The sequence below is a fragment of the Sceloporus undulatus genome, chromosome 1 (genome assembly GCF_019175285.1).
Source record: "Sceloporus undulatus isolate JIND9_A2432 ecotype Alabama chromosome 1, SceUnd_v1.1, whole genome shotgun sequence".
Classification (NCBI taxonomy): domain Eukaryota; kingdom Metazoa; phylum Chordata; class Lepidosauria; order Squamata; family Phrynosomatidae; genus Sceloporus; species Sceloporus undulatus.
Window position 1 is genome coordinate 233,128,295 of NC_056522.1, and position 22,589 is coordinate 233,150,883.

The window sequence follows — 22,589 nt, forward strand, 5'->3', positions numbered from 1 at the left end:
GGAAGGAGCGCCGCGGCCTGGCCCTCCTCCAAGGCCCCGCGGAGCCCAGGAAGGAGCGCCGCGGCCTGGCGCGAAGGTCGCCGGCCTTCTCCCTCCTTGGATTTTAAGGAGAGGGGTCTTATACGGCGAGTATATCCCAAACTCTATATTTTTACAGGGAAAGTTGGGGGTCGTCTTATACGCCCAGTCGTCTTATACTCCGGAATATACGGTATTACCAGCTTGCATGAAACTCCTCAGTTATGTTTGTGGTTTCCTATCTATAAAATACTGTTTATCAGCAGATACAGAAGTGTTCTGTAGATTAGGCAAGAGAGAGTGAAATTACTGTGTGTCACCGCAGGCATACTGTTTCAGAAAAAAATGACTGTATCAGCCCTAAGCTTCAGTTCTGCACATTCTGGTGGAATACATGCACATGTTGTTTTTCCAGATTTGTTTTGCTTCCTCTTACTAAGTTATACAGTAAGTCCAACTTACACCGTTGTAAGTTATTTTTTCCTTGTTATTGTGGAGGTTATTGCAGAGCACTGGCACCATCCTCCAGGGGATCCTTCAGGAGATCCTAGAGGATACTTCATTGCTGTGTATCTGCAACTTCATACTTTCTGACAACTAGTAAAGTGTTTTGTGGAAGCAGCAGCTGCCAAATGGTACAGGGCAGGGGATGGATGAGGGAGAGGAGCTTCTTTCATAATTCCACCTTTGTAGAATTTTGTAGTATGTCTCATGATCTAGGAATCTGTCTTGAGTTCTTTCACTGAAACAAAACCAACAACAACAAAAAGGCAGGTCTTGATCCCCCCCGTCCCTGGGTCGTTCTACATAGGCTTAGTACAACCTGCCCCCTTACTTCCCGTTGGGTCCCAAAGGAAACTGATTGAGAAAGGGAAGTAGGGACATTTAGAGTGAGATAACCACATTATTTATTTATCAAGCCCAAAGCTGAATTTCTATCAGGCCACATGAAAGAAAAGACTCAGAGGATATTCACAGCCAGCTACTGTACATAGCTACGAAAACAACATGCACACTATTTTCTTGTAAATATGGGTGTTTATTTTATAATCACTATAAAACATTTAAAATACGTCTTTAATGTTAATGTCAAATATGTCCTCTGTTTCACTCAATTAAAAAATAAGAAAGTACAGAAAAACCTCTAAAGATATTCCTACCAGGCACACCATTTCTTTCCAAATGTTCTTTATTCTACAATACCTTACTTACAAGTATGGAGAGATTCCTTTATTGAATTTTCCCGTGAGCTTTTCATTGTTTGGGTTTTTCACAGAAACAGTGCAGAGGGGAATTTCCTTAAAATACTTAACAAACAAACACCCAAACAACCCTAACATATTAAAACAAGCACAGATTCTCCTGAAAATTCTTGTAACATCCCCTGAATATAATCACATTAACTGATGAGATCTTAAATTGGTATTGTTTTATTTATAAAGAGGTTTTTAAATTTTAAAGTGCTCTATGTCAAAATATATTGATTTTGCCATTTCCAGATTTTATGGGAAACTAAAATAAAAGAGGGGACAGGGGAGCTTTCCAGAATAATGTCATTTACTTGAGCTCTGTCTTTCCTACTAAAAACACAACAGGTGATAGTGGACCAAATTCCCTGAAATGTACTGAGAATCAGAACCACTATGTCTAAAAACTTGGCAATCTGTTCAAATATAAAAAAGGCTAGCATGCAATAGAAAGCATGTTTGTTCATATCAAGCTAAATAAACTCTTGTTCTGTGTCACAGGGATCCTGTATCGCAAGTCCTGCGCATCCTCTGCAGCTTGCCTCATGACCTCTGCCGGATACCAGACTTTCTGTACTCCAGGGAAAATAAACTCTGTTTGTATAAGCTGCTGCAATACTCCACTCTGCAATGGGCCCAGGCCAAAGAAGCGGGGAAACTCTGGCAGCATGCCCAGGGCTGGTGTATTAACAACCATGCTGCTCTCTGGCTTGGCATTTCTATCACAAGTACACTGCTAAACTCTAATGGAAGAGTATTTTGGTCACATCATTCGTCCTGTGTTATTTCCTTCAAAGACACAGCTGGTTTCCATTGTAATGTTGCTGTTTGCATCCAGATGCTGAAAGAAGAATTTAATTTTGAAAACAAAATTTCAGCAACTTTCTTAGTGAAGGAATAGATATAGTTGTCTGAATTTCCAAGATGCACTTTAAAAACAAAACAAAAATTAACACTCACCCATGCAGAACCCATATTCATTAATGTTATTGGAAACTAGTCTACTGAAACAAGCACTTAAACTTGGAGGTTGCAACCTGCAGACTGTGACCCCTTTGCTTGTTTGTTTTTAAACATCCATTTTTAGCATATGGTGTATCATCTGATTTATGTTTTATGAAAATTCACAGTTCATGTTCACAAAGGCCATTCTGGTTAGAAGGACTCGGGTCTGTGCTGGTCTCCAGTGGCATTGTTTTCACATTCAGCTCCAGTGATTCAAGACTCATTTTCTGCAAACTGCAGTCAGGCTTGGTCTCACTCTGAAAAGTACTTAAGAAAACCTTGTTAGCAGTCTTGGTAGAAGACTTGCGCCTGGATGACATGAAGATCAATGGGCGCCGGTAACGGCTACTACTGGCTACCGAATTCAGATTGGCTTTTAGAAACTTCTGTTTGTTGGCATGTTCTAGCGTCAGATGACAACGGAGGACCTGAAGAAAGACATTCCGGAATTGCTGGGAGGAGATGTTGTACAGCAGTGGGTTCACCACAGAGCTGAGGTAGAAGAAAGTATCGGCTATGGGGAGAAGGATAATGTATGCTCTGAAGTAGGAGACGGTCCAGTTCTGCTTAGGTCTTGCAGCGGCCATGATCCTTCGAACTTGATTTGGCAGCCAGCATATTGCCAGAGTTGCAACAATCATTCCTGCAAGCAAGGAGTGGAGAAAGAGAAAGCATGTGAAAACCAATCATAAAATATTTAGTATCAGTCCTGCATTTACTGGCTAGGAAATGATACCAATTTTTCAGTGTTTTGCTTGACAGCTTCTTCTGCCACTAGCAAAATTTGTTCTAAGAAACGGGGAAGAGGCAAGCCTCTTCAAGGTCACTGCAGTCGGGGTTCTGATAAGTATTATGTAATATTTAAGATAGCATTTCTTTTTTACTCCCTGGCATTGGTTAAGTTCAAAGACATTATTTCAAAGATGGTGCATTCTTTAAAATGTTATCTATGATTCCTTCCCCTTCTCAACTCTTTACTCCCCTCTGCATTATTAAAAATACAGCCATATTAGAGCAGGCAATACCCAAAAGAGGATCAGATTCTGTTTTATATTTTACAAAACAAATATGCATACAACTGTATATTTGGCATTATTTTTGGTAACTTTTTTCTGACAGAAGATATTTTTGCGTACAGTATGAATGGCTCTTTTTATGACAAAGAGTATATAATAGGCATCTGGGAAAGAAATTTGTGGAATAAAAGGAACAGGAAAAAAGAACCCTCTTAGACATACCATAGACAGTGTTTCAGATAATATGGAAGGCGTTCAGAGCTTTGATATCCAAGCATTTTGGGTTCCTCTTTCATTCTTTCTTTTCTCTACTTCATAGGGTCCAGATGATGATGATTATTTATTATTATTATTATTATTATTATTATTATTATTTTAAGAACATGGACATTACAACATTTTCCTTCAACCACAGACAGCCACAAGCATACCACTGTGGCTTTCTTATTGTTGGCTATGGCAAAGGAAAAGGTACAGACACTTAGCAGAGCTTTGTCTGCCACAGCTGACAGGAATATTAAGCATTTACGTAGTTCTTTAAAATATTAAATGTGTTTCTTGTGCTTTGCCTTATTTTAATCTTTACCATGTGAAAATGTCACATTATCTTTACTGAAAACACAGTGGCTTGCTGAGAACTTCCAGAGCTTTGAAAGGTATTCCTAAAAGTAATTAGGTATGGTTCCCGACAATTATAATTTTAAAATTTGAAATTGAAGTCTTTTTAATTTTAAAAAGTAACTACTTGTTACTTGTTATTCAAAGGTACCTAGAATGTTACAAGCTTGTGGTATAAAACACACTTAATTAGTGAGATCACATACACCCTGTAACTATAAAAGTAACTAAAACAATATACAGCTATACTGAAAAAGTAGTTATGTTTATCCTTCATTACAGTGTAATCACAATATAACTTATTCATGTTTTAGTTACTGGAAGGATAATTACAATGTTAATTTTTAAGCTCTGAGAAATTTATAGCAATGGTGAGTTTTGAACCCTGGTTTGTAAGTGACTAACCTGTACCACTTCTCTTCAAAAGAACCAAGGGACACATGATTACAGGAAACCTCTGGAGGGGGCTGAAATATTGGTTGTATTTAAGAGGAAATTCTGTCCCTGAGAGGGACAATGTAAAGAAGAATGTAGTTCAAAGTTCTTGTTTGTTTGTTTTGTTTTAAAGGAGACAGTGGTATTGGGGAAAGGATTTTAAATTTATCCCTTGAATTATTGAACTCCTACAATGCAATTCCAAAGTTTTCAGCCAATTCACCCTGCAGTGGTGTCACTTGTTTTGCAGCAAATGTGCCTTATATGTAAAACAAAACACTTTCAATAACAGACGTATACCCCATCCATTGCAATATTTCCCTTGATTTGTGCATTTTGCACCACACTCTTGACTAAAGCTTCTGTTTGCTTTAAAGCAAGTCATACAACTCAGCCTGCTTCCTTGGCAAAATTGCAAACAACTCTGCTACTGCCAATATTAATCTAGAAATAAACTAGAAATATTAAAATATAAATAAAAGGAGCAAAATAAATCAAGTAGTACAAAATTTCATTTCAGGGAGGAAAATGGCTGTTTTGAATAATGTTAAGAAATTTGGTAATTCTGAAAGAACAATAAATATGAATGTACAGACAAAAATGAGATTTTAAAAAATCAGAGCAGTGGCTTGGAAGATCCAGGACTGGTCATAAATTGTGTGTAATGGATTGTTTTGTGAATCTTTTGATTTGAATGTTTAACTTTGGTTAATAAAAGAGATTAATTTTCATAACAATGACAAGTTTTCTTTATATCAAAATCCTTGCAGATTTTCTTACACTAGGTTTCATAAAGGCATGTCGCCATTATCACAAAGAAATACTGTAGTTTTGTAATAGAAACAGATACTTAATAGTTTTGTAATGGAAACAGTACTTTGTTTTGTAATAGAAGCAGTTCCTAGCACTTTCACCCTTTGCCATAACAAAGAAACCATAAATGGCCAAGTTAAACAGGAATTTTCTTTCTAATGTATTCATATTCCTGCTTGCCACTTAGTACAAATTGTACTACTTATTTTGTATCTGTTCTTCTCGCTCATCCAAATGACAATAGCAGGCAGTGTAGCTCAAATTTGACATAATGCTTCACTTCCCATTATCTCTTAGTATGTACATGTTATATGACAAGGGGTAAAAATCCCCAAAAGTCACATTTGTGGTGCCCATACCCATGTGTTTCTATTAGTCAAGGTCATCAACAAAAGAGGTGACTACTGTTAGATATTCAATTACTTCCACATCTAGAGTCTGAACACATAACCAGAACAGTCTTGTAATATAATGGCCAGATTCCTGTTGGTTAATCTCAGTGGAGTGGACTCACTGAAGCCATTGTTGAAAAGTGTGTCAAACACAGATAAATCCCATTGCCTCAGTGTGCCTACTTTACCAGGAGTAACAACAGGATTTATCCCAAAGCTTGCTAAAATGTACTATTTCAAAGTATAATCTGATATCACAAATTATTGTGTGTTTTAAGCATGTGAACCTCTGTCTGCTCTGCCTTGTAAGAGTTTGATGTTAGTTTGTAAACTGCAGTTAATGCTTTGTGTTTGCCATATATGTGACTTCACCTGCCATAGTTAAGGCTGTTGCTGTGCCATGAAGCACTAGTGCCCTATGAGTAAGTTAATTTATGAAGTCAAGTACTGGGTTAATGGATAACAAAAACATACAAACAAGTTTGCTTTCTCATAATTTGAAAGGTCAATCCATGCTGTAGGCTCTTAACTATGATTAGTACAACCGCAATTTGAGGGAATTCTGAATTGAACCACCCTGTTTTGGGTATTGTCTGATTTGAATTAACACTGGAATACAGGTATTCCTAAGCCGACATCCCTTTTATTGCCATTTTCTTCATGTGGAAAGCAACAAACCTGGAGAGGCATTCCTGTTTGTGCAGAGAACCTTCATTAAAGCAAGGATGCTGGAAAATCAGAGTGCTTCTGCAGCACGTCTCCAATGGGACAAGTTTCTCTCCTTGTCAGATTTGTGATTTTTCATGGAGGGGGTGGAATTGCCACTACCCTCTTCACATGGTGATTCACACTGGGTAAGTAATGTTTGAATAACATTTTAGTAGGTAAGCAACTGCATTTTGAATAATTTCCATACAAAATATAATATCCTCAACCTGTTTTTTAAACATCTCTCTCTCTCTTTCTCTCTTTCTGCATATGTGAGATACATGCACTTATAAACACCTAGAACATATATGTACATATTGAGGCAAGTGATCCCATAGCTATATCTTTGTGTGTATTATTGATTTAGTGGTTTAAATAAATGGTAGGTCATACAACTACTCAGATGATTTTGTCTATTAATCTAGTGTTTTACACTCCACCTGTACCAGTTCAGTTTTGCACTTCCTAATGCTACAGTCCTGATTTTTAAAGACAGACATTCCACCAGCTCTTGCTTTTTCATCGTGTAAAAGAACAGTGAGGTCATGCCCTCATTTTTGTTCCTCTGTGCTGTCAAAATCATTAATAAGAACTAATGATCAATGAACCATGGCATAGAAGAGTCACTCAAGACATGCAGACCTTTACAATCTTTATCATTTTTCAAAAAGAAGGTGGATCCACTAAATTGATTTTTTGAACATTCACCCTTTAGAGGACTTCTTTTCAGGCTGGTAGCCAAGAATTATATGATGAACTGAGGAAAATTGCAGAACAGCCAGAACATAATGCTAAAATAGCAGGAGGGATTAAATTTGTTATAACCACATTTTAAAAAGTCAAAACTTGAAAATTTAGGAAAGAGATCTAGAATATCTTATGATGGGGATTGTTGTTTTGTTCCTTCAAGTAGTTTCTGAATCATGGTGACCCTATCACAAGATTTTCTTGGCAAGATTTGTTCAGAGGAGGTTTGCAATTGCTTTCCCCTGTGCTTATTTAGTTAGTTTCATTTCATTTCTATGCCACCTTTCTCCCACAGAGACTCAAGGCAGCTCACAGTTAAAATTGTTTTAAAACTTTACAGTAAAAATTTAAAAACAGTTGAAATCATCTAACTAAAAACAATATAAAATTATAGAAAACATGAAAAGTTTAAAAACATAACTAGAGCACACATCCCATATAAAAGCCTCCCTGACATGATTATATATTAAAAGTGTGCTTGAATAAAAATGTGTTTGCCTATTGGCAAAAGGAAAGCAAGGAGGAGGTCAACCTATCCTAGGTTCTCATGGAAGGGAGTTCCAAAGGGTGGGAACAGCCACTGAGGAGGCGCTCTCTCATGTCCTCACCACCCAAGCCTGTGATGGTTGTCATGAAGGAAAGTTCTAGTTTGGTTTGGAAAAATAATATTGATCCAATAAGCCATGCATTGTAAATTATCTTTCTGCCCTATGTGCTATGTCTTCCCTCCTCCCCTCTCAGGTTTTGTAGTGCAAGATTTCCAGGATCTGTTACATCATAACTTTCTTTATCTAGAAACCAGGTTATGAAACTAGGATCCAGAAAGTCATGATATAATTGCCTTGACTGTAATGTGTAGGCTTGAGACCAGTGTCAGGGTCCACTGCATGCAGTGGCAACCTCTGGCTTGCTGTTTCTCATTATTTTGACCTATTTGTCTCTAAATTCTAAGCAAGTGCAGTAAAAGGAGAAAAAGCAGCAGTCATCATTCACCTTGTTCCCTTTCTTAGTGCTGCTACAAAGGAACAGTGGCAGCAGCATGGAGAGTGTGGGCTCGGGAGACTGAAAACATTTTGCCAAGGTCCATCCAAAACTGGAACCTTTACTTACCAAAGTAATAATAATGAAAGCCTGCATATTTGCCTCATATTGATGTCCAAGAGTGATCATGAACACTCCTTAATGATACCATCTTTCTGCAAGATTCAGGTATATAGACCAGGGATGGGCAAATTGTGAGCCTTCCAGGTGTTGGACTGCATTAACCAATTTAGTCAATGGTGAAGAATGCTGAGATTTGCAATCTAGTAACATCTGGAGTGCCACACTTTTACCATCCTTAGCATAAAGAAGTTTTCAAGATGACATGGACTATCTTGCCCTTATTTTATCCTCAGAGACTCTTCTTTAAGGAGAGATGTATGGCCAGAATCCATTAAGCCAGTAATGAATGTACTGTATAACCTACACCCTTATCACATGCACAAAGAAAATGGAAACAGAGCCAGAGATAATGGCCTCCTCCCTGCCTTACTGCATGACATCATAGCGCTTAAGTTCACTTCCTGCTAAAAAAATCAGCTTGATAAAAAACTCACTTTTAATGATCATCTCCTGTGGGAAGAGAATTAAAGCACTATGACATCATGAAAAAAGGCATGGAGAAAGCTGCTACTCTTCAGCTCCATATCTGCTTTCTTTTCTTGTGCAGTAAGGTGTGTAGTGGTTTGAGTGTTGGACTACAACTCTAGAGACCAGGGTTTGATTTCCCCTTGGGCAGGAAACCCACTGGATGACCTTGGGCAAGTCACATGCTCTCAGCTTCAGGGAAAGGCAATGGCAAGCCTCCTCTGAACTAATCTTGCCAAGAAAACCCATCATAGTTTCGCCTCAGGGTGGCCATACGCCAGGAACAACTTGAAGGCACACAACACAACAACAAAGGATCCTAGAATTTTGCATTTGTGACTTTCATATTTACGATCCCTATGTATTCCCTAGTTTAAGGACTACATGGAGACCATGAAAGTCCCCACAATCTCTATTCCCGTATCAGTCAAAAAGCATCTAGCTGATGGTCCTACGAGCACTCCCATGAGAAATCTCCAGCATGAAGGAGAATTGCAACAGGGGCCTTGCTTATGCCTGTCATACCAGAAATTGCTCACAGGAGGGTGTGGTAGCATAATCTCCAGATCAATGGGAAATGATCTTCATCAATTACAGTTGTTGCTGCTCAGTAAGTTAAGGATGTGGGGTTGGGTTGGGAGTCACTGCATAGCCATGTAACAACGATGGTTACACATTCATAACTACCAAAGTGAACTGTATTTGGATGAAAGACATAAGGGTCAAACAGACTGGTAGCTTGGAGTGGTCTCTGGTTACTCCAGCTCAGATCAATCCCCTATCGTCCCAGGACCACAGTGACCAGGTGCTGTGGTCTCCAAACCGGCCACTGCTGCTGACAAGGAATGGCTTTTCGCCACTGTTTTTGTCCAGCTTCAGGCCACCTTAGGTGGCTGTGGAGCAGCTTCCAGTCAATCCAGGGGAATGCGTCATCTGCACAGCATGCCCCTGGAGCAGCCGGAAGCTGCACTTTTTGGCCCATGTGTTTCAGACCATAGAATATTTAACATGAGTCAATCAAGGTTTTTGTTCTGCTTCAATTATTTTATTGGCTGTTAAATTAAACATGGCCTATTTATCGTTACCTAGCTTGAGTCTTCAAGGTTGTGTTGGCTTAATTAATTATATGAAGATGTTTATTTGGTGTAGAATTCCAGCTATGGCTTCCTGGAAATATCTGCAAAATGTTATTAGATTTTATTGTTGTTGTTGTTGTTAACTGCCATCAAAATGCCTTACGGTGGCCCTATGAATGACAGCCCTCCATGAACCATAGTCATCAATAGTCCTGCTCAGGTCTTACAAGTTACATTTTTAAGAAAGATCTGTCCAGCCTTAAATCAAAATTAAAATCATTGACTGCAAAATTAAAACAAAATAAAACAATGCATTGGTTGTTTTTTCTCTTAGCCATAGTCTTGGCTAAGAGAAGCCATTGACCTTCACTGAGAATATAAACTGCTATGCATGTAAGGTTCTCCCTTAGATTCTTCTGAAGGAACCAGCAAGTGAAAAATGAGCCAATGATAACCTTGTACAGTACTGTAGAGGTTAGTCTTTCAAGGGGCAGGCAGAAGACCGTGTGTGTAAACTTTGTCATTTTTATAAGGACAAGTAATTGCTCATCTGTCTAACCCAGGGAAAAAAACATGTTCTTTATTTCTGCAGAAATGGGAACAAACATTTTGGCTCAGATGCTTCAGGAATTACCCTATGCCTCCAGGGGAAAGCCTTATATTCTCATTCAAGCAATAACAGCATAAAGTATAAAATCCTTTCACTCTGTTTAATGTGCTGGTACAACCGATAACAAACTTTAGTAAGACAAATCATGGGGGATGTAATAGACTATGTATAGCAGCTACCACTGCTTTATAAATGGGCTGAATGGGCTTAAGTGACTAGTAAAGCCAATGTTCTTATAAAACAAGAAGTAACATTTTCTATTAGAATGGGCACCTGTTTTGTTCGTGACACATATTCTGTGTCCAAGTATAGATTATGCTTTATAATGCCACAATTTAATCAGAAGGCAAGAAGAGCAATAGTTCCATTTTCTCTCTTAATTTCTGAGCTAGAACAACAAGAACCATTGGATGACACAAATTTTATTCTTTGAGCTAACCGTTTGAGTAAGCAAAGGGCTAGGGCCAGTGGACTCTTACCAGAGCGAAAAGCAATGGCCAGCATAGCATGGATATAAGCACTATACAAGCCAGGGCTGTGAGGTCAGAATCATGGAGCTGGAGCTAGAGCTGGAAGCAATTTTGGTTGGAGGCAGAGGCAAAGTGAGCAGAAATGTACCAGCTTCAAAATAAAAACTTATAACAATATATAGTAAATAAATCATTTATACTGACCCTTTTTAGGCAACTGTGAATCAGTAACCTATATAGCCACACAAACATGGTGCAGTGGTTTGACCATAGGATTAACACTCTAAAGATCAGGATTCAGTTCCCCATTGGATGAGCTCGAGTAAGTCACATTCAACCCCAGAAAACCCAGTGATTTTGTCTTAGGTTCACCATGCACTGGAAAGAACTTGAAGGTACTCAACAACAACAGCCTACAGTTGCACATTTGCAATTACTACTTATTCAAAATCTCTACACAGCCCTTAGTATAGGTATTACATAGGGACCATGAAAGCTCCCCAAACTCCATTTACAGGTAAGCAGCTTCTGCAATTGTTAGGGTCCATCCGTCTGTTGCTTGGGCTGCAGTTGCTTGACATTCTCTCTCACCCCTGGCATGAGCAATACCTGACATGAAAGGAATTTGAAACAGGTCCCTTTTCACGCTGGAGACCACTCATGAGAGGGGTGGGAATACCAGGCAGCTGCTTCTCAATTGACAGAGGAATGGTCCCAGCAGTTGCTTAGAGGTAAGTGGAGTTTAAAGAGAGAGTCACCTCAGAATTCACCCCCTAGCAATATCATTAGAGTGCTACCTATTACACAAGGGCTGTATAGAATTCCAGCAATATTTTTATTATATATATATATATATATATATTCAGCAAAAATATTTACTTTTGATTGACAGGTATTTTAAATATAAATATAATAAATAATATAAATATGAATATGAACTGACCAAGTCAAAGAGGCTTCCCATAAAGTCAGCTGTATTTGAGCATTTCACCATAACTCAGGACCCAGATGAAGACAAATACTGTGATGTCAAGGAGTCACATAATAGAAAAATACAGGTATCAAGAGTCAAAGGATTGGCATACTAACTCCATAGCCGTAGTATAGTGGTCCCCGAACTGTGCCCTTTAAGATATTTGGACTTTAGCTCCCAGAAGCCTCAGCCATGTTGGCCAGCAGTTTAGGATTCTGGGAACTGAAGTCTAAAATCCCTTAAAGACCACAGTTTGGAGACCTCTGGCCTAGTACAAACAGTACGTAGAATGAATACACACGTGGTTCACAAACTAGCCTTGTACTAACTCCAGAAATTCATGTCCACCCACTACAAGGATGGAGAAAGTAAGACACATGGCCACAGGCAACCTACAACCTCCTTTTTGTAGCCCATTAAGTTCTCCAGAATATCTTCTATATTTCCAGACCCATTTCTTTTTTTTAAAAAAAAGTATCTTTGACCCCAAAACTGTCAGAAGCTACACAAAACCACTAAAAATGCAGCAGTTTTGTTCCTCATTTCCTGATCCCTAACAGGTACAGGTTCCTGATTCTGCCTGATCTTGCAAGTGTTACCCAAAGAAAGTGGGGGTACTGGGGAGGTCCCCATCAACTGTGTCAACATCTTTAAAAGTTTGGGTTTCTTGGGAAGATTTGTTCAGAGGAAGTTTTCAGAGGAGGCTGAGCTGGAAATCGAACCTTGGTCTCCAGAGTCATAGTTCATCACTCAAACCACTATGTCCCACTGGCTCTCAGGACTAGGCAATCTGCAGACTTCCAACATTTGTTAGATTCTAAGAAATAAATCCAATTGGTAGTCCTAACTAGGGAGTTTATTTTCCCCCTCCTTTTCGCCCGATGCTAGGTGCAGGATGTAAACTTTTAAATGCAGGTTTTATTACACACCTCCTTTCCCTGGCAGAAGGCATCCCATACCCGATATGGAAGTGATGGCAAACCTTCCAGGGGCCAAATGCCCAAACTAGAAAGTCTTCTGGCACCAGGTGTTATCCAGTGCAAGGGACGGGATTTCTGCCTTCCGGGGCGGGACTTCTGCCCTCTGGGGCAGGTCTTTCGGGGCACGACTTCTTTCCTCACCTTCCTGGGCCTTCAGCTGCCTCTCCAGAGACAGCTGAAGGCCTGGGGAGAAGGAGGAGAAAGAGGTGTACACCTCTTCCTCCTCTTCCCGGCCTCCAGCTGCCTCAGAGAGGCAACTGGAGGCTGGGAAGGGTTGAGAAGGAGGAAGCACAGGAGTGTTCCTCTTCTTCCTCCTCCCCCTGCACTGTCCCCGGTCTTTAGCTGCCTCCAGAGAGGCAACTGGAGGCCGAGGAGGATTGGCGAGGAGGAACAGGCACGTGCCTCTTCCTCCTCCTGTCCCCACTGCATGAAATGGCATCATATGCCATGTCCGGCACACGTGCCATAGGTTCACCATTATGGTGATATGGCATCTTATACCCGATCTTGGCTTTTCCCATACCTTGCAAAAATTGGAAAATCCTTTTCTTTCAAAAAGTGCTGGAGAAGTCCAGATCAGGTATAGGATGTCTCCTGCCTGATCATGGAGGGATGTGATAAAATCTGTGTTTAAAAGTTTTCATCCCACACCTATCTCAGGAGGAAAGGAAGGAAAAGGGCAGTGCAATAAACTCCTAGGGCAGAAGCATTAAACCATGGAACTTACGTAAGTGTAGACTTACTAAGTTCCCATTAATTTAATGGGTCCACTGTAGTTGAGACTAGCAATTGGAGTTAGCTAATAGGCTCTAATTGTTCTGACCACTGGAAATGCTGGCTTGTCCTAATGGCAACTGGGGTCCAGTAACATCTGTAGAGCCATTAGCTGTCCATTGCTTCTTTAATACAGAATTACAACTGGTTCATTAAATTATCAAACACACATAATTTCCTTCTGAACTTAACAGTTACTATAACAACCATCTGAGTAAGTAGATTCCAGACTATGAAAGCTAATGCTACCAGCTTCTTTCTATCAGTTAGTCTCAAAGGTGCTACAATATCTTTTTGCATATAACAACCAAGTTATTGCAGTAGCTGAAAAAACATAAATTATTCAGATTATGCATAGAAACAACTAATAAATGTAATCCAGGAGAACTCACACTTGACCAAATTTTTGACTATCCTATTTTGACTATTTTGTTTGCATCACTTACCACTTAAATACCTAAGGCAGTATATATGTACATCTTTTTAATACACATGCAAGTTGACTATGAAACCACTGAGTTCATGTTAAATAAGGAACTATCGCCTTTTCTTAAAAGTATATTTCATGCCATCATCTTTTCCTAAGTGACTTGGCATTGCAGTGAAGTAAACCTAGTGCATTAACTGCCAGCAAAGTAACTCTGCCTCACTGGCACTGAACAGAAGAAACTTGGCAGTCACTTCTCCCTTAACAATTCTTCCTTTTTACGACTCAAAAACATTCCTCCAGGCAACAGGATACCAAGCTCAATTCATTACTATCTACATCTTTATTGAGGATTTTAAAACACATTCTAGCAATGAACATCCAAAGCACAACGAAGAATGCTGCAGTACTTGCTTATTCCAAAATTGATAGGCCTGCATCTTACAAGGTTTCTAATTATTCCTCTAAGTTTTAAGGTCTAAGCAAGGCGTTTTCTCACAGCAGCTTCTCTAGAGACCAATTATCCCATAGACTGGACTCATCCAATGAGGTTAGGATTACTGTCACAGGAGTGCTGAAATTTGTACATTATTTCCTTATGTTCATGTCCACCCTGATTAACTGTTTCTACACACCCTTCTATCTCAATAGTCCCTCCTAGATACACCAATTATTCTGATGGCTGATGGCATATAGGTGATTCTAAATCAAATCCTTCATAAAAATAGTGTCGGTACTAGCAAGGTTAACTACCAAAAAAGAGCGACTTTTTTGGTCATGAAATTAATGACACAAATGAGGTTTCTCAGCATCTGCTTGTACACTGACATTTAAGTGATAATTGTCACTGGAACATAAGCATATGGCTAGCTGAGTTCCAAGCGGAGGACAGACAAGAGTGGATGTGGCTCAGTTTTTAAAAATTACTTTTGTGGTGTGTGTGTGTGTGTGTGTGTGTGTGCGCGCGCGCGTTAAAAGTTAAACTGGTTTTATATGTGAACAGTAGTGATATGCTTTACCACTAGTTCCCTCTTAATATAACCCTTTAGTTATTTAGGAAAACTAGCATCATAAAATCCTAAAGAGAAGCTTATTTGAAAAACCTGAGAGGATTTCCTACCATGTAGACACTTTATCTGCTGTTATTAAATTTCTTAAGCAAGAAAACGAGGCAGTGGGTGGTAGGAAAGAGGTTTAAAAGGAACATACAGAGAAAGCATGTCTATTTTATTGGATAGATAGATCTATTTTAATAGATAGATGGATAGATGGATGGATTATATTCTACTACTGTTCTTTACAAGAATAGGGAACATGTCATACTCAAGAAATTACTGGACTGCAACTGTCATCATCCCTCACTAGTGGCAATGGTGGCAATATATAGGGAGCCTTACATCCATTCTCCAATGTGAATAGTTATTGCTGTTGTGTACCTTCAAGTCATTTATGACAGGGCAACCTGAAAGGAATCCATATCATGGGTATTTCTTGGTAGAATTTGTTCAGAGAGGGTTTGTCCTTGCCTTTTTCTGAGGCTAAGAGAGTGTGACTTGCTCAAGGTCAGCCAATAAGTTCCATGGCTGAGCAGGGATTCAAATCCTGGTCTCCCAGTGTCCTAGCCCAGCACTGAAACCACCACACCACTTTGGCTCTCTAATGTGAATACCTGCCCAATCTGTGTTATCATCCTGGTTGCATCTTCACTGACCCTCAGGTCTACTTTTATCTATAAGCAACACAATGAAGCATCCAGTAATTGAGAAGGGCAATTACATACATGCTTTGCTTTTATTTCTATGATTTATTGTTTGTTTGCTCAAGGGCATAGATTTGTTATAGCTAATTAGAGGCAAATGATATTGATAATGTTGGAGGTGAATATCACAATTTATTAATCAGGGACATCATTATTGACCTTGCTTCATCTTTGTCGATATTTACAAAAGAAAATAAATTAGAACATTAAGAGATACAAGCAAACACACACAGCTTTATATCTACGTCTATATTATTCTCCATGGTCTCTGTACCCTCACACAGTTGGGTCTTGTGCCTGTGCAGATCCTTCCATGGAATATTCCAGAGCTGAGTAGCTTTTGGTGGTAAGTTGGACACCAACATAAATAGAACGAAGAGCAGCTACACTTTCTTTTTCTTATCCTTTTGTTTTTCATATTTTTGGTTCCCCTGCCCATCCCCTCCCCAAGTTTCTCAGTGGTCCTTTGGAATTGCATGGCCTCCAAAGCCTTATTTAAAAATTGCTATGCCTATATTCAAAAGGCCCTTAATTCAATTTACCTCCTCTCTGCATTGTGGTACAGTATTAAATGGCACAACTTCGTTGAAAAAGGCAGATTTCTAGAAGATGAAATCTCTACATAATTCTCTTGCTGAAGAAAGACACAAACCAATAACAACACCAAAACCACAATAAAATGGTTGCCCATATTCGTTTTTTGTTTGTAATTTAATTCTTCAAGGACACCAGGGTCCCCTGTTCCTATTACAACTCTGTTATGCTGTGTGGGGATTCTACAAAGTCTGAGGGAAATGTTAAAATAGAAAGTTATGTAATATAGCACTGTTATGACCGTAAGGTTTTATGAGATTTCTAGCTCATAGTTTGTGACTGGGGTCTGCCATGGGTAGCCTACCAACATGCCTATTAGTGTTGTTATGGAAGTCACAGTTAAGAATCCTAGTAGTGCAGCTAATTGTCTGCTGATGAGCAGAAAAATCAAAAGGTCAGTTTGTGATAGAACAATTAATGATCATTCTACTAAATGCTGTTGATTCCACTTACTAGAGACCAACCAACTAGCAGCTAATGATGTGATAGAAGGCCATCACTGAGCGAAGATACAAAGGCAGGCAACAACCCTAATTTAAGCAGAAAAGAGAACAAAGAACTGAGGGACAGCAGCAGAGAAGAGGCAAGAGGATGAAAATTGGGGGGGGGGTGTTCTGAAGGTATAAGCTGGGAGAACTGTCAAGGAGAAGGAAATACCAGAGTTGGTTGTCCATGGAAGCTGCTAGATAATTAAAGTGACAGGGTAAGGTAATTTGTCTCATGCAAGCCTGGATCAGATCATTCAGATGCTGAAGCAATTCCAATAGCTGCCCCACTTCTAAGCTTGCATGAAAGTATCACTGTTTGAGGGTCCTCAGCAGATCAACACTGGCAGTGCTGCCAGGTTATGAGGAGCCCTCCTTGGGTCCAGAACTCATCTCTTTCAGGCCAGAGGGAAGGGAGGCTATTGCCACTACCACTGGCCTTGGCTTGTGTCTCAGCTGATGTGGTCAAGGCAGTGATTCAAATGAACCTACAACCACCTTGCTTACTCCACAGTTGGAATGGACCCAGAGTGGAGAAGTAAATACTGCCATCCATTAGGAAGATATGAAAAGAGACATCTACAACTGCCCTCTCCTCACAAACTTCTGGTTAGTAGTGTGCATGTTTTTGAGATTATACACTATGAAGAAATGGTTCCTGGATTTGCTTAACTGTCCTCTCCCCTTACTTCTTCATTTTGTTTTGTGCCTGTGAGACTGCATGCCTGCAAGCAGTTACCAGTTTGTTTTATTTTAATCTCTGAGAAGTGCTTACAAAATCTGAGGCATTTTATAAATGCTTGATTAAAAAAATGAAACAAATATATGGTGCTAAAACTTTTTTGTGCTGTTCACACAGCCTGTTGTGGAACTCTTGAGACATGATACTGTTATTATGCCATAAAGAAATAACTGCATGAATGCATTTATCATCAATACTGTTGTGTGTGCCAGAATTCCTCAATGTCCTAATTCTTTCCACAACAAATTATTTCCACTTTTACCTGCTGGCTTCTTCAATCCACCAACGGCCCTAAGAGCTAAGCAGACACTTTACAAATGTCCTCTTCAGTGAAGTCCCCCTTACCTCTGCAGACCATTTGCTTTTACATTGGAGCTCTAGGGAAAAAAATCTGTTGCTAATGCTCAGGCCCATACAGATGTATCTGAAGAACAAAGCCACTGCAGCATATCTAACTGCTTTGCAGATGACAGAACAGAATGCAACTACAGGTCTCTGGGGCTAGATGTTTCATATGTGTAAAACCAGCCAAAGTATCAGTAACATAATTGTGGTTAGCGTAATGCATATAAAGGACAGATGTTTTCGCTAAGAAATTGTCAGTTTAACAAAATTCATAACACTTGTCGTTGTGTGGAGTCTCACCGGCCAATTGTTTTTGGCACACAGGTTCCCACACAGTCCAAATAGCAAGCCCCAGTCTCCCTAGTGACAACAGTTTCCTATCATTTTGATATATAGTTAGCTCTTGCCAGGTTTTAATTATAGAAAGCTTATAAAATTTAGATACCGCTTTCCTCCACCTCCAGCCTTTCTAATAATAATAATAATAATAATGGAAGGAAAGATGTACTAAACTGTGAGTCATTATGAAGAAGGTGGAAGAGAGGAGTATCCTCATTGGATTTCCCCAACTTCCATGGCTATATGAATAATACAGCTGAAAAAGAATGGTACAGTGCTGAGGCATTAAAGAACTGTGCAGATGTGATGCTATGGGCATCATAATATTGAGGCAGTCTAAGACCGCATGTCAGCCCTAGTCATAAAAAGCTAGTAAGCTGGCACAGAGTGAAGGACAGTTGCAAATTTTCTCATCCTCAGGTGAAAAGGGTATCTTGACAATGCAAGACAGTCTGTGGAGAAAAATGGTTAGTCGTTGTGTGGTTTTTCACTTTTAGGGACTCCCCCGCCCCTCACTAAGTGTTAGGAAACATTGGTTTGTTTGGTTTGTGTGTTTTTTTTACAGAAAATTGTGCCTTTTGTACAAAAGACACTGTTTTATTCACAAAATATTGGGGTTTGTCCCATACATGGGGGGGGGGGGTTTAATGTGAAAAATGACCCAAAATTAAACAGAAATTCTTGTGATCTCATCCTGTGGGATGAAGATTTTTGAATTTTTTTGTTCTTGCATATAAGGATGGAACAAGCAAAGGTTTACCGCTCTAATAGGGAAATGGTCATATTTCTGCAGTTTAAATATATAGGCCTGAAAGAAAGATACTGCTACTGCTGAAATTCACATCATATCCTCTAAACACACTGGTGGTCAGCCTAGTTCTATAGTATGCCATGACTCCTGTACTGGGCAGCATGCTGGGAGTGTGGCAGAGCAAGCAACCACTACTGTCGTTCATCTCTTGTCCTCAAAGACAAGAAAAACTGGCCAAGCACTGCTTACAATATCTGGCTTGCAGTAGGTAGCTTTCCGCTTGATGGAAGCATGACAATTGCTGGCCAGCTGCTGTGCATGAAGAAGAAAACCCAGATGCTAACCCAGCTATGAAGCACCTGGCAAATGACTGCCAGCTGCCATTTACAGCTATACCTTTGCACAAGAAGGGGCAGAGCAAGTATCAGCCCTCCATCTATGCCTCCTTTGACTTCAGAAACAGCAAAGCTAGCCAGCATTGTGACTGTGACACAGTCTATTACTGTTGTTGCTCTGCTTACTGCCTGCTTAAGAAAGGGTGGCACAGGAGTACCACTCACCACTCCTCCAAGGACCCTTTGAGATGTTCATCTCAAAGTAGCCAGTTAAAAGAGTGAGGAAAGCTTGAAGAAGTATGTGTTGGGGGAATATGAACAAAGGATGGATGTGGAGAGGAAATAAAAACCCCGAATCACTGCTGTTTACACAGAGGTTTAGTACCTAATGGGACTTGTGCATCTACAGGACTTCAGCCCAAGAATATTGAGTTGGAGAAGAAAGAAGAAAGAAAACAACAGCGCTAAGTAGGATTTGGAAAGAGGAGAGAAAAACACAAAATAAGAAAATGAGTGGGGTGACTATTAATTTGAAATACAATGTCCTTTGAAAACTAACTCTGTGGTTGTTCAGGGGTACTATGCATTCTGGCTGGGTAGGTAACCATTTGCTTCTCCCCCTCAGAGAGCAAAATTTAGCAGAATAACAACCACATACATTTGCAACAGGGTGCATGGATTTCTTAGGCAAAAACCCCTGAAGCTCTTTGTTTCAAATACAGCTTTGTATTAGTGCTAACACAAGGCAATGATTTTCAAAGTAAATACTCAAACATTTGCTCACTTTAATGAACACCACTATTGAATTTGATGTCATGCTATGTAATTGCATAAAATCCATCAAATTTAAAATGTTTCATTTTAATATTCATTTCGTCTATATATTATATGCTTATTAGTTCACGTGTAGCTCTTCTAAACGCATGGTCTTAGTTGCTTACAAAGGAATGTTACAGACTGCCAAAATAAAGCTGCTTCAGGACTCTTTGGAGGTATGCTGTTTAAATGACGCATGCATCCTAAGAATCCAGAAGCTGCACCAAAACTGCACTCCAGTGCTTAGGAATGGAGTGTGGCTTTGGCGCAACCTCTGGACTCTTAGGACACATGCATCATTTAAATAGCATACCCCCAAAGAGACCCGAAGCAGCATTATTTTGGCCGTCTGTAACAGGCCAAAGTTACTCAATGTGGCCAGGCAGAGAATTTTAAAAAATAAAATAAAGTGTGTACATAGTTACTGATTTCTCTGGTTACTATTATGTACTATTATGGATGGGTCAGTACTTGGTGAACAGCTACATGGGCATCAATAGGGGAACGCGGGGGGGGGGGGTCTGAGCCACACCACGTGACATCCCAAGAGAGTGTGACACCACTTCTCCCAAAATGTCTGCCTTTTGGCAGAAGTGAGCAGTGGCATTCACCCACATCCCTTTAAAACAGTGGAGCAGAAGGCATGAGTGGGTGAGGTCCAGTGTGTGGAGAAAGGGTTCCCACCCACCCCCATTACTCATTTGAAAATTTCTTTTAAAACATCACATATTATCAAATTTTCACTTTAATCACACGAAACTACATAAATGCAAATACATTTAGGCTGTGCTTATGATATTGTAATTTGTACGGTATAATTTTAATTTTGCTAGTTTATGTCACAACTATTGCCATTATATTCAGTGATATATCAGAATTACGATTAATGAGTAATCTTAGTACATAAAACATTACTAAGGATTCTGTATAGTGTGATATGGGAAGACGTCAATGGCAGGTAACACCATGAGTTACTGCACTAATCCTAGTAACACCACTGAATGGCTTAGGGAAAGAAGCAGTGGTTTTACTCATGGATATGTTATTTGTCTCACATATTTCTTGTTTAGAAAGCTAGAGCTAGAAGCCATGACATTTTCTTTATCATCTCTTAGTAAATAAACACATGTGGTTTTTGTCTCTCCAGCAATGACAATGTGCACATTAACTAGCATGTCACTCTTAACAACAAAACATAGTAACAACATGCATATCATCTTCTATTGCCACAGAAATGGTTGTTGTCATCCCCCAACATTGTTGTATAGACCAGGGGAGGGCATGGAAACCAGGGGGCACTTTCCCACCCCAGCCCCAATAAGCCATGCTCCCTAGCAAGCCGAAATACTATGGTTTTCCTTCATTTCTCCTCCAAAACAACAACTGGTCTTGTCACTCAATGTTGACATTTTTGAAGAAAAATGGAAGGAAATGAAAGTACTTTGAAAAGGAGAGGGATTCCAGAGGTGTTAAAAAGTGCTTTTTGAACATTTCTGTGTGTTTGGGAGGGGCTTTATGCATGATATTTAGGACAAACGCACATGAAATTGTACTTTAAAAATTTAAAAACAATTGGTGGGGGCGGTTTGGGGAGATTTGGGAGATTTGCAGGAGCCTTAGGGGATACAAAAGTGATCCTGTATAGGCATTATATTTTATTTCAGATTCTTGTTTTTATATATATATACTACCTTTAAATTGTCCCCAAATCTGATACTTGCTATTACGGCAATACTAAAGAAAACAAACCCTTTGTTATAAGCCATTTCTAAGCCCATTCTTTTTACCTCTACAAGACATAACTCTTTCTATTCATAAAATATATATGTAACTCCAGGATTCTGGACTAGAAGTCTCAGAATCCATCTAAAAACTAGCACTGTATTTGACAAGCACATCAGTCTAGCTACTGATCTACAATACAGTCTATCTACAATAAAATGCCTCTATTATTTTCCCAGGACTGAAGCTAGTTAGAAACAAGAACTTTTGTTGTGACAGTGAAGTGCCCTTCAAAAACCATAGAAAAGATGCTTTTTTAAGACTACAAGCCCCAGAAGCCCCTAGCTAGCATGGTCCTTGGCTTGGTTTAATTGATAGCAAGAATATCACTGGTGGAAGTGAAGTGCCATTTATAAAATTTATGAACTTCTCATAGAATATACAAAGGTAAGTGCATTCATAGATTGAACAGTTAGGTCTTTTGGACTACATTCCAAAATGCACATTCCTGGGAGATTCTGGGAGGTCTAATCAAAAAAAGGAACTTTTCCAAGCTCTTGCCCTTCATGCTAATGCATGAAGTGTGACAATCATATGCTTCTGATGATTGTGTGTAAAGTGAATGACCTTATTTGGAGGAGGGAACCAACAAAATTGCCCCATATATGGCGGTCATGTTCATATACATGACATTCTAGTGTGGGATAATAATAATAATAATAATAATAATAATAATAATAATAATAATAATAATAATAATAAT

At 39.3% G+C, this 22,589-nt stretch overlaps 2 protein-coding genes and 1 long non-coding RNA gene across 4 annotated transcripts in view; 2 read left to right on the forward strand and 1 right to left on the reverse strand.

The window, feature by feature from the left end:
• Nucleotides 1–2,005, forward strand: part of LYPD1 (LY6/PLAUR domain containing 1) — a 32,754-nt gene extending 30,749 nt beyond the window's left edge. Inside the window, exon 3 of the mRNA XM_042454919.1 lies at nucleotides 1,767–2,005. Within this exon, the coding sequence (XP_042310853.1) occupies nucleotides 1,767–2,005 (239 nt within the window). The remainder of the gene's footprint in view (nucleotides 1–1,766) is intronic.
• Nucleotides 2,006–2,389: 384 nt separating this feature from the next.
• Nucleotides 2,390–22,589, reverse strand: part of GPR39 (G protein-coupled receptor 39) — a 196,509-nt gene continuing 176,309 nt past the window's right edge. For both annotated transcript variants that reach the window (XM_042454908.1, XM_042454900.1), the window contains exon 3: nucleotides 2,390–2,913. In XM_042454908.1, coding sequence (XP_042310842.1) covers nucleotides 2,390–2,913 — 524 coding nt within the window. The remainder of the gene's footprint in view (nucleotides 2,914–22,589) is intronic.
• LOC121923965 overlaps nucleotides 5,995–22,589 on the forward strand; it is a 69,005-nt gene continuing 52,410 nt past the window's right edge. Inside the window, exons 1-2 of the long non-coding RNA XR_006102498.1 lie at nucleotides 5,995–6,398; nucleotides 17,291–17,385. This is a non-coding gene — a long non-coding RNA (uncharacterized LOC121923965). The remainder of the gene's footprint in view (nucleotides 6,399–17,290; nucleotides 17,386–22,589) is intronic.